We start from the raw sequence: 27,657 nt of genomic DNA, 5'->3' as shown, positions 1-27,657 counted from the left end.
TGCTACAGTGGCTTGTCTGCAGATGTATGCAGGTAAACGCTCTGGTCGTGATCTCCTTACTGATGCCTAGCTTAATATTCTTCCATCTACACCCACCCAGCTGAGAGACACTGATTTAACATGTTAACGGTGTGCAGCAGTGCAAGTCATAAACATGTTCGTTAAGAATCTTTAAAAATGTTTTTCCAGAGACCTATTTCTGTCACCGGATTGTTGTCACTGGTTGAGGATTTCGAACCACCTGGCTCCTCTTTTAAAACTCCACAAAAGAAACACAGTAAGTTTATGGTTATCAAGGTCCATATCGACAGGGACAGGCAGTATTTGCACAACATCCCTTTTTTTTTTTTTGTAAGAGTCTGCTGAGCAACAAGTTGGCCAGTGCGCTCCTGTAAAGCTGCACAGTGCTGTGACACCCTGCTGTGCAGTGCTGGGGATTTATTTCCAACAAGATTTACTCTCGAGTCCTCTGCCAGAACCACAGCAGTTGAAAGGAGAGACGAGGAGCTCCATATTTCAGCTGCATTCTTGCTGAGAAGTTGCTTTTAATAATTAACAGTAGTGACTAGTGGAGCTGGGGGCCCCTTCCGAGGCTAGTGATGTCATGCTTGATCTCCAGCCAGTTTCTCTCGGTTTATGCTCCCATTAGAGCAGATTTAATCGTTTGGTTTTGTGGTCATTTGTGGTCAGTGTGGGAAATGGTTTTCCTTGGGTATATTTGGGAGCCTTTCAGATAGGTGCCTCAGCTTCACATGCTAGTAGTTATCTGTTACAACCTTGCATACTACTACGTACGCGATCAGGGACCGAAGAGCTTAAACTCACTGCTCTCTGTGTTAGCTTCCTGTGATGAAGTCAGGACAGTGACTGCCATGCAAACTATGGTGATAATGGTGTTATCACGTGGAAGCCCTAACAGGCACGTGACTACATCTTTGGCAGCTTTGCTCATGGTGTCAACTGTAGATTGTGTCTGAGTGGTGCATTCTTGCCCTTGCATGTTCCTGAAGAGACGGTCATTCATAAAGGCTGATGCATGTGTAATTTGACATTACAGTTGGAGGTTGTGCTGGGACAAGCCTGGACCGGGCTGCTTTCAGAGACACACACCCAGAAAGCTGTGGCTTGATGCAACTGTAACACTTCATAGTGTTGAAACAGATGAAACAGACACTATTAAAGCTCATTATGGACATCTTTCATGGGTTCCCACTCTGGCCCAGACGGCTCTTACCACTGTAAATCTATTCTGGGTGTAGCTGTCTATTTCTTTACATAAGGATGGGGCCCTTTGTAGATTTGGCGGCATGTTCTCACGCCTCACTAATAGCAGCTGCTTTTGCCGCCTAGACTTCAGTCTGTGGCGGCTGGTATTTCAGGGGCAGGAGAAGAAGAAGAAGAATTCAATATGAGGAGATATTAGGTTAACTGATGAAAGGATACTATCTGATGGCTCAATGACAGGTCTCGTCCCAAAACAAACTGCACAGGAATGGCGTGGGGCCCAGCTGTCTTCTGACTCACACACTGAGTGTACATGATATAGCAAAGAGATCGCCTCAAGCTTTTAAGAGGTTTCACACAGTGTCTTGTAGCTGCATTAATGAGTAATGATGCCAAAGCTGCAGAGCAGGACTCATAGACTTTATATCAGGGATTCCAGTCATGTGGTCCAGAACCAGCCTGCAAGAGGATACAGTTTTTAAATAAAATACTGAGATATTCCTGGTGCGATGATGCCAGCATTACAACACATCGGATTAAAAATGCACGTCGATTTAAATTATTATTTTTTAAAATCTAAACAATGGTTTGGATCATGAAAAACAGAAAACTGTTATTTTCCTTACAACTCTCTAAATGAAGGTTTTATGACTTTCTAGATCCAGTGTGATCTGTAAATTGTAATATCCATGTAATGACACTCTCGATGAGTTTGGAAGAACTTAGGGATGTTGAAATTGCACATCTCAAGCTGTATAGCTTCTGTTTTCTAAACGAATGGCTCTTTTGTGGGCGACCTTGGCTCAGGGGGTTGGGAATCGCATCTGTAACCGGAAGGTCGCCGGTTCGATCCCTGGGCTCTCTGTCCTGGTCGTTGTGTCCTTGGGCAAGACACTTCACCCTACTTGCCTACTGGTGTTGGCCAGAGGGGCCGATGGCGCGATATGGCAGCCTCGCTTCTGTCAGTCTGCCCCAGGGCAACTGTGGCTACAACTGTAGCTGCCCCCACCAGTGTGTGAGAGTGAATGAATAGTGGTATTGTAAAGCGCTTTGGGTGCCTTGAAAAGCGCTATATAAATCCAATCCATTATTATTATTATTATTATTTACATGTGAAATTGAGCTAAAATTATTTTATACATTATTTGTTGTCTTTCTGGAGACTAATTGGGACCAAAATTTACACAGTAAACGTAACAATCTATTTCGTAATATTTCACATTATCGACTGAAACTATGAACTCGTGAGGAAAGGTTTTATTGAGGCCATAGATCAAGGAAGAAGGAAGTGGATTTTCCCATAGACTTCCTCCCAATTGGACTTCTCTTTACACCCTGAGAAACTGCATGTTAATGGCCATTAAAAACACTCCATGTTGAAGACACTTGCACTTGGGCTTTACTTTTTAGACGGGGGAGCTACATCCATGAAGCACATTTACTGAAGTGCAGCCTTGCTTGTGTGCCTGAGAGCTACACAAAGGCTACCACGGGCTGGTAGTGGTTTTATACAGTGCATGACAAGAAGCTAATAAAATGATGCCGACTTTATTTTTAAGTGCAGCCACTGAAAGAACGTGGCCTCCACAGTGTCGTTATAGTCATTAAGATTAGTGTGTGGGGTCATGTTGCCATCACCTTTAGCTCAGCAGAGGACGATCGGATTACCAGGCTGGATATCCTTAGTGGTCGTATCCGTTATCAGGGCCAGTCAGTGTTGACTGCCTGCTTGTGGTTGACTCACCATCCGAGCACGTCTGACTGGGGGAACATTGTGTCATAATGTGAGCGTGTTTCAGCAGTAGCGCTTTGTGGTTGTGGTTATAAGGTGAGTAATAAAGTGGGGTGTGGATACCCAGGCCATATAAATAGCAGAGGGTTTGTGTTGTTTACTGGATGTGTGTGTTCAACTTTGCTCAAAGTTTTGTAGTCTTTAAAAAAAATAAAAATTAACAACTTATGGTTCTCCTCTGTCTTGTCTTCCTCAGTGAGATATGAGGAACCCTGCAGGCCCAGATTGCTGATCAGCTGAGGCAAGCACTTGTTCCCACAGACATGGCTGACAGAGAGGGGCTGCCCATCGCTCCGGGACAGGTCTACATTGAGGTGGAATATGACTACGAGTACAAGGCCAAAGACAAGATGGTGGCTATCCGGCAGGGAGAGTGCTATATGCTGGTGAAGAAGACCAACGAGGACTGGTGGCAGGTGAGAAAGGACGAAGGCGCAAAGGCATTTTATGTGCCAGCACAGTACGTCAGGGAAGTGCGCAGGGCGCTCATGCCCCCCCAGAAACCCACCTTGAGGGCCAAGCCCGCCGTTTTGGACATCTGCCGGGCCTCCAATGAGAACCTCAACAGACCTCAGCCAGAAATGTCCAGCTTCGGACGCCCGTCGCCTTCTTCCACCCCCTCTCCATCTTCTGATCGCGTCACTCCGCCTGCACTGCCCAAGGATGCTAACCAGAACGTGGGGAGTCCCCACCACTGCAAGCTGGTGGCTGAGTTGGTACTTCTCCACAATAACAACAATCACCACCACCCCAACAATTCCACATTGCCACGGACGCGGGCTGATTCACCAACACCAAAATCGGGGAACAACCACAAAAGCCCGGATGGCAGCAAGACGTCCCCTCTGAGCGAGTTGCCTGGAGAGGGGCTAAACAAGCTCCGCAACGACTCGGAGTCTGGAGACGAGCTGAGCAGCAGCTCAACAGAACACATGCAGGTAAGCTGCTGCTTAATTTCTATTAGTAAGCCTTGCTTTGCGCATTTGTGCATTGCTTTGCAGGTGCACCAAATACCACACAGGGTGACACCTTTGGTTCTGTAACTGCTCCCCTCCCAGCAAAAGTGACTCACTCTTATGATCGCCATTCATTTTCTGTTTCTTTGTTCTCTCAGCTATGTTTTTTTTTTCCCTTTTCTGTTCACGTCTTCCTCTCTCCCTGGTTTATTTCACACTCTTTGCTCACATTTCCTCTGGGCCATCTGCAAATAGCTGCCCTCGTCCCAGTCACATTCTGTCATTGCGTAGAGAGAAGTTCCAGCTTCTTCATTCATCATCTTGCTTAGCTGCAATCGTTCATCAGCTGTGCATCATTTGCCAGTTCTGAGTAAACGCATCAACAGTTGCACGTGCTTATTAAAATCTGCTGTTGCCTTTGAAGCAGAATTTGTCTGGTTTGTACAGACGGAGTGGGGTGAGGGGGTTGCGTTGTAGTTGGGCCATTAACGACTAAATGGTTTTGCTTGTTAAATGCAGGCTTCTATAACTGAGTCTTCAGGTAGATTGAATATAAGGCTGTGCAGCTTTGTTGTCACTTTAGCTTTTCAAACACTTTTATGTTGCTGTACCACAGGAAGGTGTGTAAAGGTATCATTATAGCTAGGCTAATGCTTTGAGACAGATTATCTCTGCAAAGGTTTTGGTATCTGCAGAGATCTAGACTTCCTGACCTCCCCCCCAACACACACACACACTTTGAAATCATAAAATTTATTTCCTCCCTCTCCTTTCTTTCCCGTCCCACAGACTGATAACTCAGGCCACGAGATATGTCTCATCACTCTCAGACAGGGGGACTGTGGGAGACTGCAGGAACTGGGGCTTATCCTCCCTTGTCTGGAGCGCTGGTAGATCAAAGTAGGAAAAAGGAGGAGATTTGAAGACAGTGGGAGGCCATGTGGCTCTGCCTTCACGAGCCATTTTTGGGCCGGCCGTATCCAGGCAGGGTCAGCTGGTTCCAAGGTTCCAAGTGCTGCTTGTGTTCTTTGTTCCACGGGCTGCAGCAGCCTCCTCCACTGTTGAGTGAACAAAGAGACGGGCCTGAATAGAAACTAGGTCATATCTGCCGTGGATCAGTCTGTAGCCCCCGATCGCCCCGCTGCGGGGACCGTTGTGTGAGCGAGAACATGTGAATGCCATGTGTGATGCGCCATGTGAAGGAAAGTGAGAATGGCAGCACACCAACACAGTTTATGGCTTCAGAGCCACAGATGTACTGTTGGATGGCCAACGGGTTGGTGGGTCGCTATTGACATAACCCCCCCCCCCCCCCCCCCCCCAAACAAAAAAAAGAAGAAAGAAAAGGGTTGCTTTCTGTGTTACTGCCTGTCTTCACTAAACTTTTGGAGTTAATTATATGCTTGGCCAAAATAAACACATTTCACTCTCAGGCATTTACATTTGCATGGGCAGCTCTTTGGTGTGGTTTTTGTCAGGCTGCAGTAGAGCTGGCGGGGCGCATAAGTAACAGACAGCAGACAGGATTTAGCCAGAGCTCCCCGTCAAGCTCTGCGGTGTCTGTAGTCGCCGGGGCAGGTGGAACCCACTCCCTCTCTCTTTGTACCTTGTTGTGTTAGCTTGTCCTGTTTGGCCTGTTGCCAGGCAAGTGAATGACCCTGCAGAAAGCCCAATTCTTTCAGCTCCTCTCCTTCCACTGCTTCCTGCCATTGCACGGGTACAAGCAAACTGCCCCCTGAAGAGAGAGAGGCAGAGGGAGGTTCCTGCTGAGGCAATATTGTATTTTAGAAGTTGGTTTTAGACACTTGTTAGTGCCAGAGTGGTAAAACTCACTTTTATGCGATTTGAAAAAAAATAGTTAATTGTATCCTTTGTGTTTACTTAATACAGTGAAACCCCGACTTACGAAATTAATTCGTTCCTGAGGGTCTTTCATTAGTCGAAAATTTTCGTAAGTCGAAGCACCCATTGCGCCTTTTGAGTGAACGATAGGCTATAGGCTAATTGCTAACTGCAACACTAATACGTCATTCAAGTGGAACAGCGAAGCGCAAGTACAAAAGCCAATTGTGGGCATTGTAGGCATTCTGGGCTCAGCCAATCAGAGCCAGCAGATTTTGTTAAGCGGGCATTTTGACGTAACACGGGCAGAAATATTGCCGTTAAGTGCCTTCGTAAGTTGAATTTTTTGTTAAATGGGGTATTCGTAAGTCGGGGTTCCACTGTATTGTGATTGAGACTTGCTAAAACATACATAAAATTATCTGATTGACCCAAGGTGGGCCACCATCGCACCACTATGACACCTCTGACCTTTGTGGCATAGATATGGCAGTGCTGTGGTGTGCAACATGGCATGTAGGCATTAGAGCTTTTGTGTCCACTGGGTTGCAGAGCGGAGCTGGTCCAGCATGAATCACGTGCTGGATCAGCCCCGCTCTGCATATTGCGATCTGGTGTGACTACCTTAAGTTTTTGTGGTGTGGCAGTGCATAGTATCCTGCTGGGAGGTGTCAGCTGCCAAGTGCCATGAAGAGTGTGCTTAATCTGGAACAGATTAGGTAGGTGGTGCATTTCAAATTAGCATCCACATAAATACTAGAATCCAAGCTTGTGAACACTCCATTTTAACAAGATGATAACTTTTATTTGCGTAACCTCGCAGCACTTTCAATGTTCCTCATCTCTCTCTTCCCCATAACATAACAAATTTTAGGGAAATCTGATTGTTTCATGTTCTGAAAGGGGAAAACAGTGGCCGATATATTAGCATATAGCCCATCAACAAATTTCCCACGTGTGGGACTAATAAAGGTTATCTTATCTTATCAACACTGAAGGCTGAGTAGCTCATTGACATACAGGAGCTTCTCTGTTAAGCTGCTGAAGCTGGTCTAAACGTGAGGTAGCAAACACTGTTGAAGCTGCAGTAAACGTCACAGTCATCTCAGATCCTCACTGAAGGTGCAAAACCATGATGTCATGATGTATCTCTATGGCAACGAGCATGTCCAGTGTTCCAGCATGCCAGTGCAGTGAAAATGCAGACTGCCAGGCACTAATACACTTGCTGTCAGGCTGTCTGGAGTGGCAGTATCATCTAATAAGACTAATTTTAACCCACTTACAACTTAAAGCCACCCAAGGAGGACAAACCTTGTCCACAAATCAGGTTATTAGAAGAGGCTAAAGCTGCAGTAACGGTACCCATCCACAAACACATTTCCTCTCCTGAGCACATCGACTCAGGAGCCTTTGAATGAATGGAGACTGGATGGGAGGATTCAAGTGCCAGCTGGCCCCCTCTTAATTGATTTGATTTGATGTGCGGGTGGCGATTAACGCCTCCGTGTCTCTTCATGCTTTCCTCGTGTAATTTGCTTATCTCGCCGGCTCTGGCAGAGACTGATGGTTCACTCCACGCCTCCTCTGCACCACTGGAGGTTGCTTGGGCCGGTGGTCACACAGCCCCATCCAAACCAACTCCCTTTTATTAACCAACCCTCCCCCTCCTCTCTCGTCTAGACAGCACAGCTACTACGTTCTTATTGGACGGGCAAAATAAGCCTCTTTTCCTCACTTCTCGGGGACCTCGCAGTAGGATCTGTTGTGTGTTTTCTTTTTTGAATTTAGCAAACATGTGATTTAAAGCCCTTTTTTCCACATAAACATCTTGGTTTTCTCTACGCTTACTCTGCTTTTATCTGTTGTTTTGTCTGTTTGTCTGACCACACAGTGTGTGTATCCCCACAAAGAAAGTTATTTTGAGTCAGGTTCCTCAGGAGTGCTTTTTACTCAGCTTCTCTTCTTTTTTGACTGGAAGCAGTTTTCTTTGTTCCAAAGCACTGTGACTTAATGAGCAGATGAATGCCACTCTGTGGGATTTTTGGAGAGGTCGGATGGTTGTTTTCTCTCTCAGTGGATGTGTCACACAGATGTGGTGGCCCTGGAAGTGTTTGGGTCTGTGTTTTTATGCCATGGAGTCGGCCAGCTGCCCTGCAGGCACTCACAGGTAGAAAGGCCTTAAAGCCCCCACCCTCACGCCAGGATTTATACCATTTGACACAATCAGTGTCTAAACACTGCTGGACCCTCCCTTTCTTTCATAATTCCAACACATTTGGCTGTTAAGTAAATCCTCACAGGCTGCACTCTCTGTGTCTGTGATGAAACTGGTAATTCCCTGAGATTACAAGATGGATCAGTCACTCCCATTAAATAAGCTGTCTTCTAGTATTGTGTTGTTGTTTTTATTTTTTTTCTCCTCTCAGAGAAATCTAATTGAAGGGCTGCTGTGTAGCCACAGTGACATAACAAGCTTGTATGCATCCAGATGGATTCTTAGAGGGGTTAAAAATGAAAGTATGCTGCTGTTTTGAGGCCAGCGTTTGCCTGCCTTCAGCCTGCTTTGTGGTCTTTTTGCTTGCTAGTCGTGCCTGGAGGAGGAGAGATAGACGGGGGGAAGGCTTGGAGGCCCTGGACCCTGACTTTGCTGCTCGTACCCGGTTATGGGATGGCAAAGGCATCCCAGACAGGTACATTGTCATATTTTTGGTTAATGAGGAGATTAGTTGTAGCACGTGAGCTGTGAACCTCTAAGCAGCTGCCACGGTGAGCTGAGTGATCCAGAATAGCGACACTACAAGGTCACCATTAAAGATGGAGGAGAGCATTAAAAGCGGGTGTTGTGAATGTGTGAGCATATGCTGGGATGTCGATGGCCTGCTCATTGCTGTTTCCTTCTTCCTGTGTATGAAACGCAGAGGGAAGCACGTGCACACGTTGGCCCCGTCCTCCTGCATTGTATGTTTGCTGACTTGCGCAACAGAGCAAAGTTTGGGAATGTGCATCAAGGGTTTAGCAGTGTAATGAAATATACCGCTACGTGCGGTTGCTTGAGACTCCTAAATGCACTTTGAAACTGCAGTCGCTCGCTGAAAGGTTTGATGAATTTACCGCTGTTATTTTGGTTGTGCTGAATCGGCTCATTAAAGTTCAGTGACGTGCGTTTTCTCCCACGTGAAGCAGAATGTGTGTATTGTTCTTAGAAAGGACAGTGAGGTGGATAGTGAGAAAGCCTTTCTGTCCCACTTGAGTGTCCTGGGAAGCTCTTGAGTTTACTGTACAGAAACAACCTGCTCTTAAACACACAGCACCACAATAACCTGCTAATTGCATGTTTTGCTAAATGGGCCCTTTGTGCGTGCAGCCTAAAATTATGTGCAGGGACTCTTTACAGCCAATTTCCAAATAAGCTGAAAGCTTTTGAAGAAAGCATACACTCTTATTACACAAAGACAGTAAATTCCACTAGATATGAGCGCAAGCAGTGCTGTAACCATCTCCTGTGCCGAGACTTGCTACCGGTCCGGCTGAAAAGGAGGCCCCTGCTTGTTTTCCAGCGCGTGCTTGACATTCCTGCATCAGTGCCTACAAACGCACACTCACTCACGGTGAGGCAACAAGCGAGTAAAATCAATGAAGGCTTGCTTTTCCCTCAGAAGTGCAGCACTAGACCTTTTGGTAATCTAATAATAAACTTGAGCAAACAGTGCATCTGCTGTGCTCATGTGAGCGTCTGTCTCTGCGAGTGCGTGCATCTGGCTGCATGCATTCTTCCTAGTTCTTCTTTTTCTCTCTTCTGTCTGGGCATTGAGGTTTCTCTTCTACTTTTCTGCCTCGCTCTGTCTCTCTGCTGCTCCCTCTGCTAAGTCAGTCTGCACACCTGTCTCTGGAGTTTAGTGAATGGCTCCTCTTGGTCCACTTTCCAACCGGTGACTAGGGCTGTTCGATATAACGATATATATCGGATGACGATGTGAAAACGTCTGTTTCATATTATGTTATCGTTTGTTTCGTGGTGTCGCAAAATCATCTGTTTACGGCAATATTTTTTTCATCGTTTTTATGGTCACTGTATAATTTCCTGAAGTTCTCTCTTTCTCTTATATTTAATATAGCCACACTACAGACGGACAAGTGATTGTTTTTATGCATTGTCGTTAGCAACAACGACGGTAAAACCACCGCGTGGCTCCGCCGTCCGCATGTTTATTTTCCACATAAACCTTTCACAATAAAGCTGAAGAGCCTGTTGAGATTTTTCAAAATAAACTGAATCAAGTGAAATAGAATGCAGAGTGTTTACGCATGAGAAGCTAAAAAGAGCTGTCAGGTGCTAAAAAAAAAAAAGAAAAAGCTTAGAACAGGCTTTCCCCCGCAGCACGCCGTGTAATAAATACGTAACACTCGACTCTAGGTACACAACGCCCAGCTGAAAACACTTCACGCAAGTCAAGTTGCCCGAGATTAACAGAATTTACAGAAAATGTAAAATTTTTGTTATTATATATCGTTGTCGGGACGATAAATGCCTTATATCGGGATATGAGATTTTTCTATTGATGTTTCTGATGTTTCTATTTATTTCTTCCTCCACATTCATCCCGATGCATGCCTCTGTGACGCATGCGCATGAGGATTATATCCACAAGCCCCAAGCAACAAGGCTTTAAGAAACCCACAATAGCTGATATTAAGGCTTGCTGTTATGGGGGATTGCTTGCTTTCCATTTTTCCTTTATTAATGTTTTGATATAAGAAGATTTCATATCAAGTCACAGTGTGCGTTCACATGAAAGGAGCCAGAGAGACCAATCTGTCATAAAGTGTCACACCAGTTTAATTCTTCTTCTTCCCCAATAAAGACGTCATTTGATGACCTCACCTAGTACCCTTAATGACGAGTTTTGACACCTCCATATATATCGATAAAGATGTGGTTTGTTGACCACAAGATAAGGTTCCCAGCTTTTTCAAGGTTAGCACATAGCTACATAGGCAGACATTATCCGTACTAACTTATGATGCACACCCAGTCATTTTGTTCAGAAAACAGGAAGGAATATGACGGAAACCGCTCACTTCAGAACAGAGGAACGATGGCATTGGAGGGCGTAAGCTGCTCGCACATGCACTCCTAAAAACAGGTTCAGACGTTAATCTTAAGAGCCTGAAAAAAGAAGGCAGCTGAACCTGTGAAGAGGTTCCTCCTCTCGTCTAAGAGGCCAAGAGACAACCCCCACTAGGGGTTAAATACCTGGCCCTCTCCACCTTTTCTTTCGAATGGAGGAAGCCGTTGGATTAGAGTTGAAATATCTCCACAAAAAGTCCAGATGCCTGTTTTTCCCCCAAGACCTGGATAACTGAGAACTGACACGGACATGTCAGGACATCAGGAGTTTTCAGCCCAAACAGTTCTGGGGATACCCTAAGGGTAACTACTCACTTGGTGGTCCACAAAAGAAGTGCATACTCTTAGAGGCTTTTTTTCCCCGATGTTGAGCTCGTACTTCCAATAATCACTCCTATTAGCCAGCTAAAGATTGAGGGCACAATCAGACAACACACAGACCATGTACTAGGTTGGAGATCATTTGATATCTTCTTTGACTACATTGCATGTTTGCTCTCAGATGCCCATCTATCAGTTATGGTGTAGAACAGGTGAAGGCTGCAGTGTATGCACAAATCCCTTTATATTAACCTGCAGAAGTTCTGTCAATGCTTGTTTCCTCATTTGCAGTTGGCATAAACAAAACCGGGCACAACCAGAAGTAACAACTTCTTTGTTACTGAAATGCATACATACTCCATGTGACCTTAGGCATTTCAGTAACAAAGAAGTGCTCTGCAAGAGAACATGTTATTGTTTCACAAGCTAATAGGGTTGCTGTCCTGTAGTGATTTCCTAGAAAACCATAATATTCTACATCTGCTCAGTTACTGCTCAGTTATTGGGAAAAAGCAGGTTATGTAGTTTATAATCATTTAACATTGGTTTTGCATTGGTTAGACGGCAACTTCTCCTTCAAGTGAGAGTGACAGGTTGGTTAGTGTTTAAAATCCATCGGTTGTTACTTGTCTTCATTACCTTGTGTTCTTCCAAGATGAGGTAATGAGTGTAAACTTGACATGTAAGTGAGCCGCATGTCACTGAAGAACAGAGCTGACACAGGAGAGACCGAAGCCTTGGCCTCTCTTCTGTCTCCCTTTTTAGTTGCAGTTCTTCGTATCCAGCATCCCTAAAGCTGCTCTGCCTGTCAGCCTGTGAGGCAGCGTGCTGCCTATTCATGTAGTGGATGACGGGGGTACATCACCTGTTTAATTTGCTCACTCCGGCTATCTCGCTCTGCTCGTCCTTGCTCCGCAGCTCTCTGTTGTTTAGCTAGTCCCTCGCCTGTCGCTCAACGTGTCTCTCTCTCTCTCTGAGCCTGGCTCACTGCTGTAGCTTGATGCACTGGGACAGCATGTACCCAGAAAAGGTAAGAAGAACACCTATCTGGGCTGCTTTTCATAACTCGGCTACATTATTTTTCTCAAGCTGCCTTCCTCTGGTCTTCTCTCCCCCTCTGGATCGTTCCCTGTCCATGCTTTCTCCTTCCCCTTCACTGTTGTTTGTAATCAATGTGGAAACCTCATTCCCTTCTGCCTGTGGCATTTCACCTGGAAACACTCAGACCGACAGCACCAACTGCTGTGTGTACGCTTATGTGTTTGATATGGTGCTGGGCACGTGTGGGTGTTCTAGTGTAGGATTTATTTAGAAAGTAACTTTGCCAGCTCCCCCTCTGCTGTGTTTTCCACAGAGGTCTGTTTGCACACAAGTGATGATGCTCGGGGCACTGGGCTCTCAGTGCGTAGTTACATAACTTATTCTCGCTGTGTCCAGAGCCTTTTGAACAGCTGCTAGTCCTTTACACCCTCCAGCCGCCTCTTGGTGTGGATGAGTGGTCAGGTCAAGCTATTCTTAAGAATCTCACAAATACTGCACTTTCTGTGTTGATGATAAAAACTGTATCTGGCAGCACACAGTTGCTTGTTGCAGAAAAGGAGGCTAAATTACCTAATTGGTTTTATTTTTGTTTTAAAGTGGACAAATCAACTAGGACCTAAATAAAACCATTGTTAAGTATACTGAATATTTCAGTCTCTAAATAAATAACATATGCTGTTAAGTGACCAGCATGCTCAAAACTGCTGCATCTGTTATCACCCAAGGTTAGCAGGCTACATTAATAAACCGTGCCGGAGCAGTGCACAGGCACATTTATCTGCTAATTAGTGTTAAGTAACAGACTAATAGAGTGCTAGAATTTGCAGTGTTTTGCATCTGTGTTTGAGGTTTGTACTTGCACCTTGAGGGATCACAGTCAGCGCAGCGCTGAAGTGAAGCACCATCAGTATCCCACTGTTCTTGGCATTTTGTTTGTTTTTCTTCGCCCACGCTAGTTTCGCCTGCATAAAGACTGAATTTTGAAATCACGTCACCATGCTTCTAATGTTTACAATTCAAAAACTGTTTCTTTAACAGCTTTTCTATCCAAAATGCACAACTTGGCAGGTAATGGCGTTGCATGTAAAGTCAGAGTTTGGACTAATCAGTGTGTTATAAAAAACACTTGCGGCCCTCTCGCCCTCTTCCCTGGGTTCTGGCTGCTCTTTGACTTGTTGCACTCTGTCTTTGAGTGTAACAGCTTGTATTTCTCAGCGATTTAGCGCAACACTGCAGCAATTTCCTGCAGATCAAAGACAATATTTGAGAGCCATCTGCTGTGTCTCTCTGCTCTCAGTGTTTTCCTCAGGAGACCTGCAGCTGGGAGCTGGTTGCCAGCGAGTGGGAGGACTGGTGAAAGCATCAGAGCGTAGGAGTCTCGAGGCATCGAGGGGCACGTATTGTCTTCGTCATATGCTGCTGCTATCATTAATTACTTAATGCAGCTGCCAAAGAGACAAAGTATGAGCAGTGAATCGATCAACGCCGAAATTGTTCTGCTGGCGGCTGTCTTGCCAGAGGTCATTTACTGTTAAAAGGAGAATGGAATTGGTCTGTCACATCATCTGGTGGAGTGTACAGGCGCATGGAAAGGTGTAGAGTTGTTGCTGTGGGCTGGTACAGTTGCTGTTTGACCTAACGCACTACAAAGTGCTGCAGGAGTACCTAAAAATACAAAGCAGAATCATTTTGTGGAGACAAAGTATGCAAGAAATAATCTAAATGTCTTTTATTGGTGTTTCATTGGGATGAAAACACCGTTTGTCACATTTAAAGAGATACATCAGAAGCTTACAAACTGATCAAAAATAATCTATTATATGTGTAATTATATTTTCTTTATGTTTCACATTCTGTCAGACTGCTAGAATATTATTAGTCAAATTATTGGGCATGAAGCCTAGCACTAGTTACTACTTAAAAAATAAATAAAACTCAGTAGCACAAAGAAGTGCTACAGTGTTGATTTTTTTGGCACTGAGGTTATAGGCATTAGTTGAACCAGCTCTGCAGTGGGTGTGTAATCCTTTCTGTTCGTGTAGGTCATTTTTAGGCTCGCGGTCGAGCATGCGTGGCCCAGATAGTCGTTTACCCCTGAACCAACTTTCCAGAAACTGTGTTTTTGTCCCCAGAACTTTCCACGAGCAGCTGTCACCGAACAGAGATGCTACAGAGGGAAAAACAAAGGGGATACACAGGGAGTGGACACACTATACCGCTGTGGATCAGTCCGGATCCTTCTGCCAGCTTTACAGCTCTGTAACCAAACAGCAAATCCAATTTTAACACAGCCTCAGCACAAGTCCTATAATTGCTCTCAGATGGGCTTTCAGCTCAGTGGGGAATCCTCCAACCAAACCCTGCCTTAAGGGGATACAGTATGTGTGTCTGTACGTTCCCTCAAAGCTGACCAGAAATAGCTTACTGATAAAATATAGGCGTTAGGATGGTGATCAGAGTTCTCTTTAACACATGGAAGAACCTTCCAAGGCCAGGAGCCTTTCAGTGCCCTTGCATTTGATTGGCAGAGAGGCACTCCCGGTGTCCATTAATGAAATGGATATGTCTGCAGTAACGGATGTCTCAGTGCTCCCTCTATGCTCTGCTGGCTCTGCAGTGCTGTTGGCTGGGCTGATCAGCTCTTTTTATAAACAGGGGTGCACATAAGTGGTCCGGTGCGCATTCACTGTCAAAATAAAAAGACGCGCACCAGATAAGAAGTTGCAACGCGCGTTTGCGTACATAAGATTTTCTGGAGGAGGACAGACATTTGTTTAGAACTCTTAAAGATGTCAAGAAGCAATCTCCTTTAATCAGGTGTTCCTCCACCTCCAAAGAAATGTCAGAAGGAGTCCAAACCGCAAAAGAAGCGCGTATTCTTGGAAAAGTGGTTGCAGAAGGTGAGCTGGCTTCAAACAAATGATGAACGCACAGAGATGTGGTGCAGAATATGCCATGAAAATCCCAAAAACAGTGCCTTTATATGTACGCAAATGCACGTTGCAACTTCTTATCTGGTGCGCGTGTTTTATTTTGACAGCGAATGCGCACCGGACCACTTATGTGCACCCCTGTTTATAACTGATTGACAGCTCGTTGGTTATTCTGTCAGGGAGAGATTAGAGTTTCCGTCATAAACGTATAGACTGGCTCGTGTTTAAAGTGTAGGAGTGGAGACAAAATCCTGTTCATAGTTCATCTGAGAAGCTTTGCAACATTAAAGAAAAGGGTCTGTGGAACCTTTAGAATGATGATCACCTTCTTTCCCTTATTTTCTGCTCCCCTCCTTTGCTGTTTGAAGCATGACCTTGGTGATGGACCTTGGTCAGGTAAGCATTAGCTGAATGGGAGCAAAACAGCCAAGTGTTGGGGATTGTTGGAACCAGTGACATAGTGCATTACCCCTGCCTTGCACACCCCTTTTAAAACTTTTTTAAAAACTTCTTTAAATTAATTCAGATTAACTCTACACGATGCAAAACAGCTTGTGGCAAATACTTTTATGAAGGAGCATTAAAGGCAAAGTCTTTCTCACTGGGCTCAGAGCTAGTGTTGTGAAAAACTATAAACATACACAGCATCAGAAAATAGTATTAGTCTAAGATTAGTTTGTATTTACTCGAGATTTGACTAATCTTTCAAAGTGGTGATTTTAATTGTTAAAGGAAAAGACACACACCTTGTTAAATCATAAATTATCTGTGATTAACCACACCTTTTCGAAAGCTCAGTTTGTTTTGTTAGCTACGATCAGACCTGCTGAATCAAGAAATCACTAAAACAGGAACTGTCTGACAAAGTAGCAAGCTAAAAGGACGTGAAACGCTGCACATCATGCCACCATCTAAAGAAACAGCTGAGAAACAAAGTCATGCCATCTGTCAGTCTGGAAAAGGTTACAGTGCCATTTCTAAGGGTTTGACAGCCATTATCCCCAAATGGAGAAAAACTTGCAACAGTGCTGAACCTTCCCGGGGTCGGCCAAATCAAAGTCTGGGCTTAAATCTGATTGAGATACTTTGACATGACTTTATACTGGACGCTCGAAAAGCCTCTGGTGTGGCTCAGTTAAAGCAATACAGCAAAGAAGGGTAGACTAAAGCAGAGTGATGTGAAGCACTCATTGCTCAAATGCTTGATTGCAGTTTTTGGTGCCAAGGGTGATACAACCAGTTATTAGATTTAGAGGGCGATTACTTTTTCACACAGGGCCTTGCTTTTTTTCCCCTACCCCCTTAAAAAAAAACAAATTTTAAAAACTGCATTTTGTATTTAGTTGGTTTATCTTTGTCTAGCATTAAAATTAGTTTGATGACCGGAAACGTTTAAGTGTGAGAAATATACAAAAACAGAACAAAGAAATCAGGAATACTTTTCTGCACCTCTTTATGTCAGTTTCTCCGTAACAACACATTTAGTTATCTGATCAAACATCTCTTCTTTCCCTTCTCCTGCTGTTTTTCTTTAATGTTGTTTCTCACACTGGCTGTGGTTATGGCCGGTCGATAAAATGGGGGAAAAATAAAATAAAATAAACTTTTCATCGATGCATACATGAGACACGGTCAATATACAGTCGATAGAACTCATCCTAACGGCCAGTGACGATGAGAATAGTTGAGAATTAGGTTGACACAGGGAAAGGAAACAACCCAAGCCTCAAAAGAGAAGGACAGACAGAGAAGTAGACACTGCTTTGGGTGGCCTGCACAACCCAATGCACACACAACGTAACGACTGTTCTTGCAGCATACCATACAACAGAAAATGAAGAGACACAGTAATATCACAAATGCAACAGGTAACTTTACTGTAAAAGACATGGTGCCAGTTAGCATAGTTGAATATATTGGATTTAAGCATCTGTTTAAAGTACTTGGCCCTATATGTGTCATATATATCAGGTTTGTGGTTGTACATCCATAGATGAGATTCACTCAGAGACAGTATTGCACTTCATGTGCTTTCTAAAAAAAATGTATTTGATTTACCTTTTTTGGAGCATAAGGGTACCACAACTGAGTTAATATGTCAGTTAATGTTCTTCTTTGTGTACAAAACTTCTCGAACTTGTTTGATGTATAGAGAAGGTTTTTTGTTTGTTTTTGTGGGATTCTTTCCCAATACTTTCAAACTTTTAAGCTTGATAGAAAGATGATTTGATCTAAATTTTGATCTGAAATTTTGGCATGATATGATTTATTTTTCTCTTTCTGTATTGCTGATCCCTGGCTGTGGGATGTGACTGAAACCACTAATAGAGGTTAAATTCTTCTTGTTTCCACAGTGAAAGGCCGTCAGCCAGCAGTTCCTTTTGGCATATGCTGATCATAAGATATAAACATTAGCCACAGGGTGTCACCCATTAACCTCAGCATAAGCATTTATGGAGCTAGTAATGCCCAGAGACGCATACCTGCTGATCAGTACAGAACAACAGGCTCTTAAACACTAGAATTCCACTCACCAAACCTGAATCACAAACTTCTTGGATGCTCTGTACCATACAGGAGGCCATATTATTTGCTAAATGATCTCATTAAACACAGTTTTCCAGTTCAGCGCTTCAAATGAACCAAATCAGCAGCTGCCTGCTACAACACACGGTTAATCGAAGCAGCCCCTAAACTGCAATATTCTCATAGTTCAAGCAGATGCGTTAAAATCAATTACCTGAGGTGCAATCATTTTATTGTAAGAAATTATCCATACTGGCCAGGACCACTTTTGTGTTTTGGCTGTAATTAAGTTGTTTAATGCTGGCATTTAGAGGAGCGGCAGTTCTTGGCACTTTAGCACAGGGTGGTGGTTAGATATATTTGCTGTATTTATTTTCTTTGCTTCTTCTTTTTTTATGTCTATCTCTGATAGCTTTTTAGGTGTTGTGAAGGTCTGGAAGTGTCTAGACAGATCAGGACTAATATTTTATTTTTGAATTTGTTTCATCTTTCATTTTCTAGATTAAATTGGAAAAACTAAGTCTTGACTAAGTAAACAAATAAAATCCTGAAAGCAGCCCCATGACAAAGGTCAGTTGTCTGAGTCCAGTGATTCACTTCCCTCTGGTGTACTTTCTGTATTACAGTCTCATGTTTGTGTGCATCAGGGAATCAGCTTGTGTATAATTCAACATATATGGCACACTAAAGCCTGAGTGTATTTTTTGTTTTCTCTGAAAAGTGCTACGACTGGAACATTGTTTTGAGTGGATTAACCTAGAGATGGACCGTGCTGGAGTGCCATAATCGTCTGAAAAGTGTTATAGGCTTCAATGGCTAAGCTTCCTGCACTGGCAACTGTGAGACAGAGGGGCTTTACTGGTCAGCCTAGGCACACTGCTCTACACACATACACATACTAGAATGCAATCTTCTTACATATCTGGATTAAGGGGGTTGTGCACGGTACATTCCTGGGTTAAACCCCTCCCTCCAAACTCCTGTTCATCCCACACCAACATGTTGTTGAACAATGTGCTTATCTTGACCCTCACTGTGGCGTGGCAAATCACAAAACCCCACCTTATCCAAATGCCAAGTGTGCCATACTGATGGCCTAGGTAGATGCGAGAGTGCTTGCTGTTTGCTTCCATGTCTTTTTTTGTCGCTTAATTTACAAATTCACTCTCCTTATTTTTGGGGTGTCACTAAAAAACCCTCAGTGGTAACTGACAGGCAAGTAATCTGCCTTTCTTAGAGTCGGGGTTTATGTGAGTGCTCGGTGGCCCGGGCCAGGACCCCCTCCTGGTGGTCAGTAAAAATGTTTGTTGTTGATCTGCCAGCCAGTCCCCAGGCTCTTGAGCATCTATTGATCTAAAATGAGTGGGCGTTTGCAACCATGGTGACATATAGCAGATAGCACCCACTCCACTGGTTACTAGGTTGCAGTGCTTTAGATATGTTAAGCATGCTGTGTATGAGACACTGTTTAAGGATGAGGGTGTTGGAAAGCCAATCACAGAAACACCAGTTTGCTTTAAATATGTTAGTTTAATTACATGTTCAGTTCACCTTTTAGAATTGTGAGAATCCTGATGCATCCCATAGTTTGGATGGAGGACAACAAAAAGGAACCAAGGCTACAGCATTTGTTGCAGATTGTTGGTATTTTTTATTCAGCTAAAACTGATCCAAACCATCATGCTGAGCAAACAACCTTTACTGTCAGGACTCCTTAATACATTTATTTTTGATTAAAAGGTCTACAAAGGTATCAGATGATACCGTTATGGGGGCAAAGACCAATGTTCTGGGGCTTCCAATGTAACCAGCAGATGTCTGGATAATGACCAATGCATATACAGGTTAATATTTTCAGTTCTACGCACCAGTCATAGTTTACAGTCCAAGTGTGACTATAAATACATGTAAAAACCCCAATAAATAGCTGACGGATCAAGATTACATTTTGGGCAACTGATCCATTCTTGTTCTTAACAGGCAGTGTTAACGCCTCTCCGTTCTGAACCATCCCATTGGTTCATCTGGTCCCATTTCCAATGCCCCTTTGTTCCTTTGAAGCAAACCCACTGACCCTGATCGTAAATGCCATCCAACCTAGTGACAGCCACGTTCCAGATTGCTGTCAGCACCACTCAGCAGGAGGGGACCACCTCATGGCTCAGGGTTACCGACTGCCCCAGTTTCTGCGCTGCCCGGTACACGTTCTGTTCAAGGCCCACTGGTCTGAGCTGCCTTTACGTGCCATTGCTGGCTTGACAAAAACAATGGCGGCATTCTCGATAATGTGGTCAAACTCGCCCAGTGGAAATTGAATTGCTTTCTACAGAAGCAGCTCTGTGACAGTCAATTACCCAACCAAGACCTTTATGTGGGTCAACCAGAGGACAAAGGAGAACAAGCTTATCTGTTAAAAGATATTGGAGCCCATGAATGCGTGTACATGTGATAGTTGGTTTTTCCCTTGTGCTTTAGTGTAGCATGATTATATTCTGTATTTTATATCATTTTTTCCTACCTAGAATAATGAAAATCCACCACTTTAAACCAGATTTCTTTGTTTATTTAATACATTCTTATTTTCTAACCTAAATATGGGTAGTGGGATTCTGTCAAATATGAGAGGAATACAAGTCTAACAGCATGTGAGCACCACACTGCCAAGAATATGTTGACGTGTAACTCAGGAGGTGGCAAGCAGTGCACAGTTCAGTGTGTAGTCATGTTTTCTGTGTCACATGCAGACCAGTGGCTAGCTGATGATGCAAGTCACTTTTCTAAAGACCCCAAACATGTGACCAGGCAGTATAGATGACAAGGCAGCCCTCTCTCTGGCAGAGACTGTACGCAACAATGGCTTTTACAGTGGCTGCTCCCGTGCTGGAACTTTTCTCTGGCTGGATATACCCCGGGACGGGGGCACAAAGAGGGGAGGGCCGGCTGCTTGGCAGAGTCCAGATTGTGGGCTGCCTGACCCATAACCTGTGACACAATGCATCTTTCTGTCACACACACACACACACACACACACACACACACACACACACACACACACACACACACACACACACACACACACACACACACACACACACAGCTGAACACCCTGAGTCATTTTATGTAGGCCAGTGGGTAGAGTGGGGTGAAGAGGCTGGAGATTTAAATGTGCCCTTTTAATTGTATGTATAGCCTAGTAGCCCACTTTCCTTGGCCCTGTCACTAAAGGCTGTGGTAAATCATTATTAACTAATCTACAGTGACGCTGCCCTTTCACCAGAGCCCAAAGCAAAGTCTTCTACTTATGTCAAGAAACCAGTGGGATTCAGCTGAGGTTGGTGGAAGAGCAAAAACAACCCTGTCCTCACTTTCGAGTAGCTGTAATCAAATGTGTGACATTCTTGTGTGATAAAACATCATCAGCTCAGCTTCTTCCAAATGACCAATCAATACATCGAACCACTGTTTCACTGCTACTAAGGTCACAGATTGAACAATTAATCTCTGGTGACGCTGATAGCTTGACAAGAACAATGTGGCTTTGAAAATGAACATTTTGAAGAATTTATTTACACAGCAAATCTGTAGATAACGTCTATACAGCGGAAATGATTAGTTATCAATGGGTTTTCTGTCCAGTGGAAAGCCATCAGTGGGTTTTTTTTATGTGAATTTCCACATGACTCAAGGTAAATATTAGAAATATATTTGTAAATAAATAAAGTAATTGTCTCTTTTCTCCCCAAATTTATTCGAACTGTCGTTTGTACAGCATGAACTGGTTCATAAGCTCATAAATTAGAGGATCTATCTGGAAATTAAGTCATATAAGGCCCCCCACAGGTCAAACTATAGAAGGCTCATCAAATGTTGCCTGTAGCTGTCTTAGTCTGTGGCTCTCCAAGGATCAGTAAAGCTGGACTGCTTTCGTATTGGATGGCTGTCCGGCACCTGCCTCTGCTAGCCTTACTGGGCCTACCCAACCACCAGTTAGCCATGTCCACCACGTCAAAGTCTTTGTTTTTATTTGTTTCATAGAAATAATGACAGGACATTTAAAGGCATGGTGTTTAAGTTGATGAACTATGGTGCTGATAATCTAGATTAGGATTACTGAAAATAATAATTTGCTACTATAATCCAGAATACCATCGTTTCTTAAAGAATGATAACCCATTGGCCAGATTTCGAAGCTCATCATAAGTTCACATTGTGGAGACATTTGAGGATTTTCATACAACTGTTACAAAATCACTAAAATGAAGGAATAAAAAGCTAATCGCTAATTGACTCAGTGATGGCTAACATCTTTCTCCAGTCGCCCAAACCTTTGATCACATAAAGAAACAATGCAAAGTGAAGACATAATTTTCAGACTTCAGATATTTTGTGACCCTTTAGTGGATTAAAATATCTATAGGAGACATTTTCAGATTGAAGAAAATCAACACTTCTGTAATGAAAATACACAGAAGTATTTGTGCATGTATCGCTATAGTATTGATCATTATCGTATTCCCTTTCCCTTTTTAATTCAGCAAGATTCATTTGTGAACTCTTTGCATATTTTTAGATGATTGTTTATGAGGACTAAACGAATAAAAATCAGAGTTGTAAATGTAGTAACTGTTTTTTCTCCCCTCCTATTCTCTGCCTTAAGCAGAATGAGTTGTCCAAACCACCTGCTGTGCTCTGGGCTCTTTTTCTCGCTCTGCTAAGGTAATTCCATTTCCTTATTGTAGACGAGCTGCGAGTGCAGCACTCAGCTCTGTGGGGGGTCCCTGCCGTCAGCCTCTCCCAGCCCAGATGTGCCGTTACTGTCTGCCGGTCCCAAACCACCTCATCCCTCCGTCCTAGCTCTTTTTTTCACCTTTTGTCCCTCCTCTTTTAGCGCTCGCCCTCACTGCTCTATAGATGTTGCTGCTGCTGTATCTGTCATGCCATGATAATTTGCATTGCTTGTCCTATGAGAGTATCAGGTACACCTGAATATCCTGCACATCCTGGGTTGCCTTTCAGGTTTTTTTTTACTCAGCAGCTACAACAAAACCCAACATGGCAACAAGACATTTTCATTATGTTGATATATATCAGAGCCTGTGTGGTGTAGCTTGTTCAAACTCTCATTAAATATTCAGAACCTTCAGCCTAAATTTAAGGAAAGCTGTCGAAGCACAACCTGCACTTCCTGTTTGCCTGCCTGTGTTTGTGCGTGAGTTGGATTTACTACAGATTGCTGGTTTGAGGTTGTTTTCTTGGAGGAAGTTTCCATTTCCCTTGCGGTTGGCTGTTGTCTGGTGAAGTGGTACCACTTGGCACTCAGCTTCACCATGGTTTGTGTCAGCTTTCTGCAGAGTGTGATCGCAACCAGGGGCCTTAATAATTCAGTTCACATGATGAAATGCACGCACGCACATTCTCGCACCCCTCACACCCTATAGCACTCCAAAGACGGCTACAGGGTGATACACAGAAGGAGAGAGAGAGGGAGATGTGTGGAATTATTCTATTTGAACCTCGAGGGCGGCAGGGTGGCGTTTATCTGGGTCACATTCTGGAGAGGAGGATCATTAAATCTGGAGCATTAGAAATCAGCTACATGAAAACACTAATGCATATGCATGGTGCAAACACAATCCCCCACACTGAGATGGAGATACACACTGACTCACAACTCACGCAGCTTGCCATCCCATTTCATATTTTGCCTGTAATGCTGTTGTGAGATAAAAGCACTCCTCGCTGTACGTTTGATTTTCAATTAACCTGATTCACTGGGGTTAGTACCCTGATGCACCGCAACCTGCGTGCTCGGCGGCTCCAAGGCGCTCCCACTCTGTTCTTTCCACTAATGAGTCATCTTGTGTCTGAGCACAGATAGACAAGCTTCCCTTTGTCTCTGCCACGAGCCTTCTCTAAAAGAGAAATAAAGCAACTAACATAGAAACATAAAAATAACATCTCAAGTTGAACTCTGTATTTGGTAAGCTGTGCTTCCAGGTTAATCTTTGGTCAGAATAAAAACTCAAGTATGATATATCAGGCTAGCGAAGAAATACAAACAACATGATGAAAAGTTTAATCAGAGCAGTCTCGATTGGAAGTAAAGCACTTTTGGAGTTTTCAACGTGTGAAAGGACAGAAATAAGTTTTCCTGTACAGCTGCAGGTAATGAGTTCATGAGCGGGCCCACACATGCAAAAAGAGCGGCACATGCACTTTACTGAATCCCAAAAAATGACAAAACAATTACTTTTGAACAATAAATACCACATCTGTAACAGACTACCTTTCCTGTCATTTCCACCTGAACTGCAGGATCAAATAAGGCAGAGCAGTGCTCTGGGTAATAAGTACTGTTGTTAGCCGCGATCCACGGCTTTGGAGCTGGAGTCCACGAGAGACTGTGTGGAGAAGCAGCTGTGTGACATGAAGGGTCAGCACAGAATCAAACTGCCGTGTAGAGAATGTGACATGTAAAGTCAAAAGCTTGGCTGGTAAGAAGCAGCTGAAGTTTCAAAATAAGAGCGTGGAGATAATCTGAGGATGGAAAATATTAAATGGTAAAATGAGTTACAAAATGCACTTGGGTGACCATTAATATAGCGGGAGTCAAGTTGAGAAACAATGCTGTTCAAGTATTAAGTAGTATATGTATTCAAGTAAACCTGGCTTTGCTATAAAGACAGAGAGATCCTACCCCTAACGCACGCACGCACACACTCGTATTTCTTGTATCCACATTAAGGCTTTAACATTGCTTTCTCCAAGTGCCCCTCTACTTTGTTTGTTTTTAACTTGTTCATTGCACTCTGCTACAAGCAGAACTCTTCACATGGGTGTGTGAAGCGGAAAAGATGTCACTGAGAAGGAGCTGGTTGGGAAACCTTGGATGTTTTGATGTACTGCTTGTTTATGCTGACTGTATTACTGTTTAATGAGCATTAATGCTGTCAGCCAAAGTAAGCTGGGACCCAAACGTCGCCCGTGGCCTATGAAGTTCCTCTGCTACATGCTCTGTAATGGACGGGCTTAGTGCTACAGAAGCAGAGGAAAAAAGCCATTTAACTGCATCAGTACTTGATGTTTACTTCACATAAATAGGTGACATCAAATAAGGAAGAAAGTATTATCATGTTGTATTTCAGGTACATTTCAGGCCAGTTTGTAAATGCCATCTTCTCCTTTATAGTACAAAGATTTGTGTGTTTGGTGAGTCTATGAACGTGTGTGTGCGCACCTGTGCACTGCAGCAGAGGCAGGGTATGAGCTTGACACCTTTCTCGGATTTCCACCCACACCAAACACTTGCACTGATGCCTTCTGTCACCTGGCTCGTCAAAACAAAACCGTGATGTGCGCTCGACGTACTCCTCCCACCGATCTGCTGCCCGGCTAACGAGGTAGTGACTCTAATCTGTCATCATCCTCGTCTGTTTTGGCTGACCTTTCCATTCACAGACTGAAACCACACACAAAAAGGGGGGCACTGGGATCAGCTGTGATCACTTTGTTTTTTTTTCACACACAGCTGGTGGCAGACTTACAACAATGCCAAAAATCTAATCTCGATGGCGGTGGGTTTTGGCAATTTGATCATTGCGGCTTGTTGGATGTTATTTCCTGTTTGCGATTGGCTTTCCAATGGCTTTTGTTGAGCTCTTGTTGTGTCTCGGAAAGTGCTGAGATTAGTTTTTGGCTTTTGTCGTGAGTAGATTCACAACAGTTTTCAGTGCAGAATTCACTGGAGCGTCTGTCACTCTAAATGGAGCGTGTGAACCAGATTTTATGACCCCAAGGTTGTGAACTCTGACCTTTTTATAGCCTTTGTCCATGGTACGGCCACTTCTCAAGCAGTCCCTTCTGATTCTTTCTGCCATTGCCTTCATCTTGCTCTGTATTTTCTTTCTCTCTCCCTCCTTACATCCATCTCCCTCTCTCCCTCCCTGTGTCTCTGAGAGGATCAGGTCATTCAGCTAATGAGTCCTCCTATTTAAGGCTAGCACCAGAGCCCTAAATAGATCTCTTAAGATCCTTTAATCGGCCGCTGAGGCCTCTTCTGTTCTCCGTGACGACTGTGTGGATGTAGTCAGGTTGTTACAGTAGCTACTACTTGCCACATCGACATACCTGCTCAGGACCACCCCAGCCCTGACCGGACTCGTCTCTCTTCTTTCGGACCATGTTTTCATACCTGAGGACCCCTCATTACATTGTGAGTAGCTGCCATTGTGCACTGTGTAAGAGAAGGCTTAGTGAATGGGACTGGATGTGTCAAGGCTTAGGCTACTTGGCTGAGGGGAAAAGTGGAGCAGGTGTTGGTGAGTCTGGGATCTTGTCATGGTCTCTGATAATCACTACCATGCTGTACCAGCAGACTGCTCAGGGCTCGTATAATTTCAAAATCTCTGGTAGCCCTTCGGGCAGACACTCTTCAGTTTATGGTAGCCCAAAATAAATTTAAGTAGCATGAAAAAAAAGAGGACAATTTTTCTTTGATTGACTTAAAAAATTGTTAAAACACAAATTACAACAACTGTAAAAAAAAAAAATACAATCATCAACTCAAATATTTGGTTCTAATTGAACAGAAACTTCTATGAACTTGTAAGAACTGTGTAGAACATGAATCAGTCTGTGTCAGATCCTGAATCTGACATTTCCACTGAAGTCACGGGTAAGAGGTAAGTGGAACCAAGATCTAGGCCATTTGCTTTGTTTGCAAAGACTGCAAAATTTTGCCAAAGGTAGTTCACTCTTTGCAACATCACGCTGTTCTAAACAGCTTTTTCTTCTGCGTTTCTTCTGGACTTCTTGTTGTGCTGGGTTTATTTTTAGTAGTTTTTTTGCAATTGGCGTTTGTTCTGGGAAAGATACTGCAGACTGAGCAATAATGCATTTCTTGGATTTCTCATGGGTTCTAATGGGGTCTTTCTTAAAATTACTGGTCCCAGTAACAAAGGTGCTTGTTGACTCAGAAATCGAGGGAAACTCAAGACACACCTCGCAGAACATTATGTTATTTAGCTCGTCATATTCCAGCCACAGAAATTCTTTTGTCCATGAAACCAAAAAAAGCTGCGCTTTCCTTTTGCCTCATAGCCTGATTTGTCATATCTTTTCCGTTTTGTGATCGGCTTTTCTTTGGCTGTCCCTTCTTCACCCTGACCTGTCTTATTTGGCTCTGCAGAACTAAAATACCTGCGTAAATCCATCTGCTTTTACACAGGCACTTGCATAATGATCAGAGATTCTCTGCGCAATCAACCTGTATCACATGTTTAAGCTTGCTGCGGGAGATTTCACTTGTCACGTTTGAATAGTAAGCTAATGAGTGATAAGACGATGTCAGAGGAATTAGTGCGCAATTAATCTGTCACTCACCAGTCAGTAGCTGCCGCTCTCTATTCACAGTTCGCGCGATCGCAAAGTGAAAGTGAAGCAAAAAACAAGTGGAAATTCAAACGCGATTTCAATATGTCACATACTGACAGCTACGTTTGCCAAAGAATGCAAAAGCATTGACATATTTTTTCTTCCTATGACAGCCTGACGGGCAGGGCTGAGATGGATTTTGGTAGCCCGACCAGAAAAATCGCTAGCCCCGGGACGTCGGGCTAGCAATTTTGCGAGCCCTGCTGCTGTTGTAATTTCCTTGTGTAAAAAGCATGTGTTATTGATAGAATAATTCCATAAAAAAGACTAATACTATTAGATATCCGACTTCTGTATATTTCGTTTTTAAATAATAGGAATAAACAAGTACCTCTATGCTGTAGCATAGTTGTTTCACCTAAGTGCATACTAAATATAGAGCTAGAGGTGCTACTTTACGTTTCTCGTTAAAAATTGAATGTGCGAGTTGATCATTTAATTAGAATAGCAGCAGAGCAG

The 27,657-nt window shown here is 43.6% G+C and overlaps 1 protein-coding gene across 3 annotated transcripts in view; it reads left to right on the top strand.

Moving 5' to 3' along the window:
- arhgap12b (Rho GTPase activating protein 12b) overlaps nt 1-27,657 on the top strand; it is a 63,444-nt gene that overhangs the window by 981 nt on the left and 34,806 nt on the right. For all 3 annotated transcript variants that reach the window (XM_080865765.1, XM_080865764.1, XM_080865763.1), the window contains exon 2: nt 3,213-3,954. In XM_080865765.1, the coding sequence (XP_080721891.1) occupies nt 3,280-3,954 (675 nt within the window). In that variant the 5' untranslated portion in view covers nt 3,213-3,279. The remainder of the gene's footprint in view (nt 1-3,212; nt 3,955-27,657) is intronic.

The sequence above is a fragment of the Rhamphochromis sp. 'chilingali' genome (genome assembly GCF_963969265.1).
Source record: "Rhamphochromis sp. 'chilingali' genome assembly, chromosome: 18".
NCBI lineage: Eukaryota > Metazoa > Chordata > Actinopteri > Cichliformes > Cichlidae > Rhamphochromis > Rhamphochromis sp. 'chilingali'.
Note: the sequence above shows the minus strand (reverse complement) of the source record. Positions and strands in the feature narration are given on the sequence as shown.